This window comes from Mchenga conophoros, linkage group LG18, assembly GCF_057382185.1.
Source record: "Mchenga conophoros isolate Kocher_MC1m ecotype Shallow Benthic linkage group LG18, M_conophoros_male_GT1.1, whole genome shotgun sequence".
Taxonomy (NCBI): Eukaryota; Metazoa; Chordata; class Actinopteri; order Cichliformes; family Cichlidae; genus Mchenga; species Mchenga conophoros.
This window is the reverse complement of record NC_140543.1, coordinates 24,083,222-24,095,073: the sequence shown is the minus strand read 5'-3', so window position 1 is coordinate 24,095,073 and position 11,852 is coordinate 24,083,222. Positions and strand designations below refer to the sequence as shown.

Sequence of the window (11,852 nt, the reverse complement as noted above, 5' to 3'; positions counted from 1 at the left end):
GAGTAAATCACAACATGTGGCTTTTGAATTATATAAGAGGAGTGCATGACGTGGGGACAGTCAGGGATCCTGATAGCCACACAGCCATTATGGAACAAACGCCTGTTCTGTTGTTGTTTTCCTTGAAATTTAAATGATCGAATTACCTTAATGCTCCATGCCATGCAAATAAAAGCAGCTGCACAGAGAAGACTTGTGTTAGACAGCTGACAGCAAATATTTCACTTTCATAGATTTACATTTCTTTTTTTCCTTTTTTTTAACAACTAAAAATGCACCTGAGACAAGTGCGTCTGGCTGAACCACCAACAAACACAATGACATTTTGTTGAATATTATCCTGCGGGGAATAAGAGGAGTAAAGACAAACATAGATCCACCACTGACCACATACCTTCTGTGGATTTTGTGGGGATTTTGGTGTTTTAGCAACCTCAGAGAAACTTTTAGTTTTCTTCCACTGGGATGTCAGGAGGCTCAACTCCTGTAAATCAGGAAAAAACAAGTCATTTTAAGTGCAACAGCTATTCCTTGGGGTATATGTTCAATTTAAGTGCTATTATGCCCTCATTGTGTGAGTGTGCGTGTCTCCCCGTTTCTGTTTTTATGTAGCTCACTGTACAGAACAGTTGACCAAACCTAATGATATATTTCTCAACATCACAGTAAATGCTTCATCTTCTGGCCTGTTCTTTTCTATTCTATTCTTTATGTCTAATATTCTGATTAAAGCTCTTATTAAACAAAACATGGGTTATGAAGCTAGATTAGATTTCTTTTAAGTGATGTTAAGAGATCTGTGCAAATGTACAAAAACTGCAGATGAACACATTGTCTGTTTTGGACAATAAGACTATAAGTAGGGTTTGCCCCATGGATAACTGGTATTCCTTCTTTAATAAAAATATGTTTCCTGTATTAAAATATTAGCATTGACAGAGTTTTTTTTAAATACATGAGAGTCTGCTGTTTTTTTAAACCCATTCCTTTGTTATATTGTGTAAGACGACATTTAAATTTGATGTCAGGTTGCACTCCAGGTTTTGCTGACCTGCAAAAAATTACATGATCAAGAAGTGGAGCAAAACAAGCGGGGCTACCTGATTGTGCCTGTGGCTATAAGCTCCGAACTCACTGTGAGAAGTAATTAATTGACACAATTAAAACTCTACAAACACTGCTGCAGACTGTAGTCCATACACAGCCACATCTCCCCTGCCTGAGGCTGCATGGGATCTCCCAGTAGGTTTAATTAATAGTCGGTGGATTGTAACACTGCCCTGAAGGGGATCATAATCTCATAACAATGAGCAGTGCTCCAGCAGTGCACCCACTGTGGTCATAAATGGTAAGAGTCTCCAACCCACAAGATGATGAAACTCAGTGTTTATACTTTGCTGCCCTTCCTATCTATACAACTCCAAATCTACGAACCAGAATGCAAATCTCACAAACCCGTATTTGTTCACAACAAAACATAGAAAACATATCAAATGTTCGAATAGTCTTTTTTTTTTTTTACATTATATAAATATAAGATATTTTTATTGCAATTTTTTATTACAAATATTAGCTCATTTTAAATTTGATGTCAGTAACGTTTCTGTTTTGTTTGTTTTTTAAGTTGGAACGGCGCAACAAGATCTTTTGGCCCTCAGGCGGCACTGCATTAAAAACAGACATGACTCTGTTATGAAAATCACAGCATGGGCTCAGGAACATGTCCAGAAATCACTCTCTGTAAACACACTTCAACATGCCATCCTCAAATCCAGGTTAAAGCTCTATCATGCAAAGAAGAAGCCATATGCTAACACTAAAAACACTGCCTTTGACTCTATGCTGGCGCTCATTTAAAAATTTGAGATCAAACCATATAAACGCCCTCAATAAAATAAACCTAAACCAAAAAACTGAAATTGTTTAGCCATTGTTAGGGCAATGCCTGAAGGGCTGCCTGCATTATGATAACGCTGTTATAACGTAGACTAGATTACAGCTTGATGTATGCATGGTAGTGTGTCACCAAGATGATGTTAAAAGAAAGCTCTGCTCTGCCTCCATGACCCTTTTCCTTTCTGAGGTGATTGTGTTGTTGCATTTAATCCCATTCACTTGGGTGCAGTAAGTGTGTTGTTGCTTGGAGGGACTTTCCCCAGTAAGATACTCTCAGTATAGTGAGGGCTTTACTCTTCACTCATGCTCCACATTGACAGAAAGTGCATGTCATACAGTTAAATCCAAGTATTTGGAGAATGACACAGTTTTTCCAATTTTGCCTCTGTAGACCAACACCGTGGATTTTAAGTCAAACAATCGAGCTGTGACTGAAGTGTAGACTTTCAGCTTTAACTCATGGGGCTCAACAAAAGTACTTCACACAGTCTGTTTTCAGAGGCTCAAACGTATGAGGGCAATAAGGACGAGCAGTTTCATGACCAGGTGTGTCCTTTCCCCTTCTTACTGATGAATCTGACGGGTGAAAGATCTGGGTCGTTTTCCAAGAGTTCAACTTAGAAAATGACCCAGATCTGTCAATATGAGGCCCAAAGGTGATGCAAGCTAAGGAAGCCAAAATAAACCTCAGAGAGAGCAAGGAGTGGAGTAAGAGTGGCCAAATCTACAATCTGGCTCATTCTTAAAAAGATGGAATAAACTGCAACACCAACAGGCCTGAAAGCTCACAGGAGACGACTAAAGTGTGTGATAATGTAATTTCCATGGGTAAGAAAAACAACTTCACATCATTTAGCCAAGTCATGAACTCTCTCAAGAAGGTAGGCATAGCATCGTTAAACGATACCTCCCTGAATGAAGGAATGTTGGCATGTACGGCCGCCAGAGTCACATAAACACTTCATGTGACTGCTGATAGGAGCAGCAGGATGAACTGCAACGTGTACAAGGCTATGCTCCTCAGATCCAGGCAGACTTCTGGTAATCATGGATGAAAATCAAAGTCAAAGTTAAATACTTTCCAGTCAAAGTATTAGAAAAATCCATATATTTAAGATTGTTAGTTTGTCCAGTTAATTTTGAGCCTCTGAAAATTTGGGACTGTGTATGAAAATGGCTGCAGATCCTAAACAGTTCATGGAAGATGTTTCTTTTATTTTGCACTTCAGTCACATGTAGGTTTAAAACCCACTGTGCTCGTGTACAGTGTCCAAAAACGTACAAACCTAACTGTAGGAACATAATAAACCTGATAATGGCACCATACATTAATAATTCTGACGTTTCATGTATGGTTATTCGTTCCCTCGTAGGCTTCAGCTGCAGTCAGACAAGCAAGGAGACTCCAAAGAACTGAAAGAGGTTAGTTGATATGAGGACATCCATACTCGTACATCACAACAGACAGCTGAGGGATCAGCCCCCGCCCGCCTGATATATTGACCCCGGGGTAGAAGCTAATCTATCAGCCCTGTATTACCAAATCTATAGGTTTATCAACCAGTGTCAATAGGCATCTATCAAAGCGGGTCAGTTTTTAAAATGAGAAAGCAGACACACATAATGCGCAGACTTTAATTTACTCATTCGAGCACAAACACACAGTATTCAGATGTGCTGACTCGGGGAGAGGCTGGATGAAACAAATCATAATACAGCACTCTTTATTCTGCTGACTGACACACAGAGAGAAATAAAGGAGATCTGAATACATCGTGGGTCTGCTGTCATTCGCTGTAAAGCAATCTAGTCTGACTTGAACTATTAGAATTTCTCTTTATTCTGATCCAATAAAAACAGTATGTACAAGGACAGTTTTTACAGCAACACAACATGACTGAAACTGAGGTCCTGCCTGTGGCGCCTCAAACCTTGAGTGATCATTACTGCCGTTAAAGGTTTGCATAGAACAAACTCAAGATGCAAACATCACTATCTGTCAGGCAAAAAAATAAGTTTCTCCAAATCACAGAAACTTCTCCCCTGGGACATTTTGGCATTTAATGTGGGATCATGAGAAACAGTTGTGTCTTGTTGTAATCACATTTTGACTGGTGGTGGCAGCAGAGTCCAAAACAGCATGGCTTCAGTTCAGAAAGAAATACACATACTCAATAAAAAAATAACGTTTAAATACGAGTCCTCTCACCCGTCGTCCTCATAAATAAAAGTGCATGTTTTATGGCGAGTGTGTTGTTTTAATCACCAGGAATGACTCCAACACAACTGTCACATGTTTCTTTCAACACTATCGCAACCATGTGATGGATTACACAACCAAGACTCATGAGAAGCAGAAGGCGAGCACGGTGTGGCCATCAGACACATCCATGACTTTCGGACATTGCAATAAACCGCCTCGTGCGGTTTGACCTTTAATGGGAAGTGCTGTGCTTAAAGAACACACACATCCACAAACTCAGAGCGTCTTTACAGAGGCGGTACAACATGAAGCTTAAAGACATTCATTATGAACTGAATGAAGCTGTAACGTTACAGTACGATCAGAATGTGTGTAATCTTTACTTACATGAACAACGATATCTATACGTGTCAATCATCGTCATCATTTGTGTCTCGCAAAGCCACGTAAATGTAAACCAAACAGCTCAGCTGAAAAATGTGCAACGATTCCTCAAACATCAAAGCTGCCTCAATGACTGGAAAAAGTAAGGTGGTCCCATTTCGGCTCACAAGCATGACGACGTTGAATATAAGCTTACACTAATAAGTAGATACGAGTCCCACTGGGAGCTTTATCTCCTCGATTTCTCAATTTGATTTCAAGTCCCAGTAAACTGTAGACTTGTCTCGGCATGACAGGGTGGACGTCGTATGTTTTTATCCTTGTTTTACTTTTTCATTTCACCATTACTCTTATGTAAAAACCAGCAGGAGCAAAGCAGAAACCAACAAAGTGAGCACTGAAGGATCTGAAAATTTAGTTTAAATTTTCTGGTCGTCAGTAGCCCTTCAAACACTGACACTGAAGAACATTAAAACCCTTGCAGCTCTCATCCGTTCTTTCACGGTGACTTTGAAAATTCATATTTTAATATTAGGCCCTAAAAAAACAAAAAAACAAACATTCTTTAAAGGCTGGTTTGCTTTGACTGAGAAAAAAATACTCTCTCTGTCAAACTCAGCTCAGTTGGTCGCTGCTTGTTCAATGCTGTTGATGCTACACAGGAGGCAGCTGTGGTTCATCTGCTGCAAAAACTGAAGCATATTTTTATGCTTTTAACATGCACTACAGTACCCATAATGCACTAGTCTCAACATTGTGCCCAAATCCATTCACCGAGGGCACAAAAGTAAAACTGAAGCTGCTCTATTAAAGTGTCTCCTGTGCACAGATGATTCAAAGGTCCCCACCACAGTCAACAATTTCATCTTCCAGCTCCATTATTTAACCGGGATCAATGTAATTTAGGTATAAAACATCCCCCTAAAGACCAACAGATATCACAGACTGCATGTCCATTTTCCTCCACTGTCATAACAGGATTATTTACAATCTGCCCACCAGCCGTCCAGTATTGATGAGCTATGCAGCTTAGATGAAACAATGCAGGCTCCTGGTGAAGATGCAGGTCCATCCACGCTGAAATTAATTAGTTATGCTGTATATATATACTCCAGGCAATCCAAAACACTGAGCGTACCAGTACAGAAGACTGCACAGACAAACTTAACTGAATGTGTCATAAACTATCTCCAAAGCTAATTGGATCTACATGTCAGAGGGTGGTCAAATATGCACGCTTGCACATAAATCCTCTGGGTACAAATGGGGAAATGGTACTCTCTCACACAGCAGCAGGGTTTCCCTCTTCTCTCTTTGTTCAACTTAATGTATAAAGGATGTGCAGCTATTCCAGGTATGTGTTTGTATCTCAGTTTGTGTCCCCCAGATGAGCCACTGTACTCCTGCTCCTCCTCTTAGAGGACCTGCTCTGTGCTGGAGGCAGAGATGTCCAGGAGCCTCCAGGCAGCACTGGGGTTCAGCTCCTCTTGGTCCCGACACAACGCCCACACATACATCATCCTCATCACCTTCTCCTGTTGAGGGAGGAGAAGAGAAGAAACAGTGAATTTCAAAGAGTTTTGCAGACTTCAAACTTTAAATGTAGCGAGTTAATAAATGATCTGGCTTATGATGATATATTTGAGGCCTCTAACATTGCTAACAGTTGAAATCCGATGATATCAGACAAGTTAATATTGCTGCATCAAACCCATAAATTTGAAAGACATTAAAAAAAATGGGCCTCTGTTATAGACCACTGATCTGATTTCAGCCTTTTAGTGTTGTTTACTTCCTTGAGGAAGCTTTGATGGTATCCATTGGATTCCCTATTCTAGCACAGTGATCGTGAGTTGACTGACCGGATCTCCTTCCACAATATCTCCTTTGGGGCTGCGAATCACCATGACAACCTGAGCCTGGAAGGTGATGATCAGCACAGGGCCCTGATCCATCATCTTACCCATCGCCAGCTGAAACACAGGGTTACAAAATGAACAGACAAATGAAAGGAGAAAGGGAAAAGCAGAAAACAGGGAAAGAGCTTTGTAATACAAGCTGCATGATGGTTACCGAGCATCAGGGAGAGCACTTACATCTAAGTTATCGATGTCGAGTACTTTAGACTGGAAGAGAAGCCCCAGAGCTCGGGCCTGCTGGATGGGGTGGGCAAGCTGACTGTAGGTCTGAGTACAAATACACGTAACACACATCTAGCATTAAAACATGCTTCCCACATACTGTATGCCAGCTAAAATGCAATTACTAAAAAGTAGGATTGTGTCTTTTTGTAGACATCACAACGTAATAAGCTCTTCTTCTTCACATGTGTCCCCTGTATTATGTCAACACCTGTAGAAACTGCTTTTGTTACCAAGTGGTGTTTAATAACTCACAGCTTCATAGCACCAGTCCTTTAATACCTCCAGCTCGCCACGGATGATCGCCTGCAGAAAGGACAAAGATACCGAATTATAGCTTTAAAAACATAAACAAATCTCACAGGTATTCTTGTGACTTTTAGACAGGATGCTCAAATTATTTTAGCAAATCCCACATCTCATATTTAACCGAGCACAGTAAACTTTAGTGAATTCATTCAAAATCAGAACATGTTGAGATCATTTTCTGCTACTCTAAACCAAGACTTCAACTACACTCAGTGCTCTCCTCCTGATATAATCATAAACAGCATTTTATTTCATTTTATCTGTTTTACATAACAAGCATGCACGACTTACAGAACTGTATCATAAGCTCTTGGATCCCCTCAGTTATCTGAATGATGTATTTAGCTGCTGAACTTGGTTTAAACTCAGTAATCTAACAGCTGAACTCAAACAGAGGACAGGAAATTCATTACTGGATCTGATCCAAACTAGAGTGAAAACTCAGGCTAAATGAACCAAGACTTTCATCAAGTCTCTTCCTAACCTCCACAGAGAAAAGCATTAACGGAAACAGCGAGAGTGAAGACAGACACAGACAGAGGCTGGAGGAACCCGTTTACCTCCAGTATGTTGGGGATGATGTCTTTCTCACACTGTTTGAGGAAAGAATCTTTGTCAAAGCTGGGGTCTGCCTTCAGGATCTCTGTCAGCACCTCGGACATTTCCGTCTTAGAGAAGAGACCACCTAGGAAACAAAGGCTAAAATCAGAAGCAGCAACAACACTCAGTACCACAAATTAAATGTGTAACGTCGAAGCTGGTGAACATCATCAAATATCTAGAAGATCTGTCAGTACCATGGAGCACGTAGTTAATAGTATTCCTGACTAATCAGAAGATTAATAGGTTTTGGGATAAAAAAGGATTTTTTTTTTTTTTAAATAAGAAGAACAAGATTTGAGGTCTGGCGAGAACAATCAGATAAAAGGCTTTAACAGAGAAAAGGAACTCCAAATTCAGGATTGAATGTGGTGGAGCATTACCTAGGAAGTCAGTGACTCTGTCAGTTAGAGCTCTGGATGCTCTGATGAGGGCATTGTCACTTTCATCATATTTCATCTTCATCTCGAAGATTCCTGAATGAAACAAAAATGGAGGTTGAACAGGTTAGACATGTCTCCACTGATTACGGCAGGTACATTCTGCACCTGTGCAAACAGCTCATGACTGCACTTCATTATTAGCTGATCATTGAATCTACAGTAAACATTCTACTGCCCCCTGCTGCCATAAAGAGAAATTACATATAAAGATATCACACAAAGCAGGAAAAACCAGACGTTCTTACTGTTAAAAACTACGTTGTTGTCCTTGAAGTCCTTCCACTGCTGGGACCACTTTGAATCCTTGTGAAGAACGACACCCATGGCCTCTCTGAGATTTAAAAATGGAGATAATTCGCCGCATCAGAGAGGTGGGTGTACAACAGCTTGTGTCATTGGACTGGTTTTGAGATCTAACATTTACTCACTCGTTGGCCTCGAACACTCTGGTGTCGTCATCTGCACTTTTAGATGAGAAATCGCTCCTCTTCCTCAGCTGAGAAGGAGCCCTGTAAGGGCCGGCGTCACCAACATCTATCTCCTTCTTCATGGACTCTACACCCTGCAGAGAGTTCGCACTTTTTAATTATAAACATAATCAGAGTCTAAACCAAAATTTTAATGACATCCAAAAGTAAATTCAAAGTTTAAGCTGCTTCTAAAGAAACAGTTTCTTAAGAAAGCAGTAACAAAAAGCAGCTGAGGAAGGCTTTTGTAAACATTTTATAGCCCAGAACGTAACAACTATTTGCCAAATATGACCTGAATTAACCAACAACTGACTGGTGTCTGAAATCTGCCCTTATGTTCCTGTGAAGAAAGATGTGTTAACGACTAAATGCTAATTTCCAAAATCTTCCATTTTCTCCCCTGCTGTAGTCAAAACATCAATAAAGTCTGGCAGACACCTGGATACCAACGACAACGTACAAAAGATGAAGATGAGAGGCATTAATTTGGACATCTATAGACGTCTCGTTTCGTTTTCTGACCTGTGAGATGGCCTTGAACGCGTTGGTCCGGCCCAGTTTTTCTCCTCCCTTGGATAAAGACTCAGCAGAGCCTCTGGCTGTCTTGGTGGCCTCCTCCACACCTTCCTTGATCTTCTTCCCGATGTCACTACGACTCACTTCCTCGAGACTCTTTGATCCAAATGGCACGCAAGCACACAGCAGGTTTCATTTTATTAATGATTTCCACGTAATGTTTTTTTTAATTGGAAAGCATTTTTAACAACATTACAACTTAATGTGAACTCTTACTTTGCGATTCCAAATTAAATTATTATATTTTCATGTTGGGGCTGTCAATCAGGTTGGCCTTACCTCCTTAACGGTCTCTGATAGAGAGCCCAAGGTCTTCTTAAACACCTCTGATGTCTTCACTGTCTCTGCCTCTATCGATTTCTGATCAGAAATTTTTTAAAAACAACATTAAAATTCTAGAAAACTAATTAAATATAATAAGCTTGATGTTTATCTTTATATATATATAATATAAATCAAACCAGCTAATGTTCTTACATATTTTCTGCGGGCCTGCTGAAGGGCGTCGGACTCCTCGAGCCTTTTGGCCTCTTCTCTGAACTTCTTTATGTTTTCCTTCATCTCCTGATTCTTACTGAACTCCTGACGAAGGTTATCAACAAACTCTCCCAGAAAACCTTTCCGTCCTGAGGCATATCGCACCTGATAACAAACACAGAGAAGGACTTTAGCTGGACAAACACGTGCACCAATAGAGTGAACAGATTAAGCACATGCTGCGACTGGAACAATGAAAAAAGAGAAGAAAAAAAAAAATACAGAACCTATGCATTGCTTTTCATAAAACCTTAAACTAAAAAAGGGCATAAAGATAAGTAATCCCAGCACTTTAAGTTAAAAGAACTGTTTAAATTAACGGGCACAACTCTACATTAGCAGTGATTTAATAAATGAGTATCTTGAGGGTGAATGGGAGGTGTTGTTGGGTACCTGCACAGCTGCACCTGGGCTCCTCTGCAACCTGTAATGATCTCCCCTCCACACTGAGGAGACCAGAGTCCGGGAGCTGAGAGCCAAGGCATTTCTGCCAATCAGCTGCAACAGACAGGCAGAATCAGTCAGTCATAGTTAGCTGGGAGGTAAACCGGCACATAATACCATACTTCTAAAATATATCCCTTCATTTGATGAAGCTCTAACATGTTCCATGAGTGTGCTTAAAACCTGGTGACTATGACTAATGCAGCACATCATCATCCTGTCAATAAATAAATGTCTTCTGCCCTAAGTGGGATATTTTCATCCTGACCAGGACAAATTCAAAATTCATGATCCAGTCTTAATAGATTTCCCCTCTAATTGCTAATATCTGTCCTTTATTTGATAACTTATTTTGATGGTTGTACATTTAAACATGAGAAATTTGGTGAAACATGCTGTGGCAGCAATGATCTGTTTTGGTGCGTTTAATCCTCTGCTTATAACAATGGCATACACACGGTATTACAATTTTCGACCCTTTCTAAAAACGACGAACGCACCATATTCGCTGTCTGTGTAAAATGAAGCGTGATCAAGTTATTTATATTGAAAGGATGGTTCGGTTATTTGTCAGGAGACAGAAGCTAAAACAAGTGGTCACCGCTGCTCTAATTAAAACTGTAACAGCTTTCGTGGTTTTATAGCAGCGAGGTCACTGATCATATTTGCTCTAGTACCTGACTGCATGCAGGCTTCTAAAAGTCGCATTTTAAATGAAATGTGCCACTCAAGCACAGACACACAGAGTCAAAACCCGAGTCAATACAATGCTATGATTTTAAGACCCCAGGAATTAAATAACATTAGTAAGCCTCTGCCGTGCCTCTGATGAAACAAGGCCCTTTCTAACGGACATCTCGCGTTCAAGTTGCGTAAAACACACCACTCTAAAGCGCGTTCACGTCACGGGCATAAAGAGACTGAGGGCGAAGCCTTGCGAGTTTATTCCCTTAACCAGAGAGCGGGCCCGAGGCTCGGCGACTGCAACGAAGGACATGAATCTCACTAACCTCGTAGCACCGACATACGGAGGCTGCCATCTTGATCTTGAAATGCGCGGAGAAGCACGTGCGTTCCTGCTGCGGCAGCTGACGCTGTGCTCGACCAATTGGAGCAGAGTTGGTGGGCGGGGCGGGGCCAAGTGTCAGAAGGACATTAAAGGGAAAGCCACTCAAAAAAAATACCCCCCCCCCCCCCAAACTATTAATTATGTTTTTAGAGGAAAATCTAATAATTTGTGTTTTTAAAGACACATTTTACTGGTAGTTAAAACTAAAAATATTTGCCACGGACTCATAGGGTCTAAATGGGTTTAATGCGAAAGCACACCAATGTATGCGACGTGTAATCACCACTGAAGAATATGTGCAGATGTCTACAAAAATATCTAAAGACACAGAACATAACAATAATAAACAATTACATAAAATAAACATTTTATTTAAAAAATACACATCTTATCACATTTCTCTTTTATGCAAATGAGATATCATATTATCTACAATATCTATTTTTATCTACATTGGCTTTTAGGTAATTTTATGTAAATGCACAGTCCCCATTTTCTCACTTTTTTCTCTCTCTATGCAGCATAACGTTTTCTAAAATTTAGCTTTCGAATCTCCTAAAATGTTTCAGTAGCCAGTAATGTATTGTTGGCCTTAATTATATTATTGTGTGCTGTGAATAGTACCCCTGTTTTGCACACACACTCTCACACGCGCCACATAATGTTAGCATAATGTCTAAAGATAATTTAACGTGCCTTGACCTTGTTATTCATTCAGAATTAAACACTCCTCTGAATGTGGGGACCAGATGAATGGTAGATATCTGCTGGCATACCAGT

The 11,852-nt window shown here is 40.3% G+C and overlaps 1 protein-coding gene across 1 annotated transcript; it reads right to left on the bottom strand.

The window, feature by feature from the left end:
- Window positions 1–3,517: 3,517 nt before the first annotated feature.
- LOC146553823 (mitochondrial import inner membrane translocase subunit TIM44-like) lies at window positions 3,518–11,116 on the bottom strand. The gene is made up of 13 exons (XM_085253991.1): window positions 11,014–11,116; window positions 9,953–10,057; window positions 9,500–9,664; window positions 9,302–9,382; window positions 8,969–9,118; window positions 8,405–8,538; window positions 8,222–8,307; window positions 7,917–8,009; window positions 7,494–7,618; window positions 6,880–6,930; window positions 6,580–6,669; window positions 6,346–6,456; window positions 3,518–6,018 (listed from the first exon to the last, which is right to left on the bottom strand). The coding sequence occupies exons 1-13, from the start codon at window positions 11,041–11,043 to the stop codon at window positions 5,899–5,901; spliced, it is 1,341 nt and encodes a 446-aa protein (XP_085110117.1). The 5' UTR covers window positions 11,044–11,116; the 3' UTR covers window positions 3,518–5,898.
- Window positions 11,117–11,852: the final 736 nt, after the last annotated feature.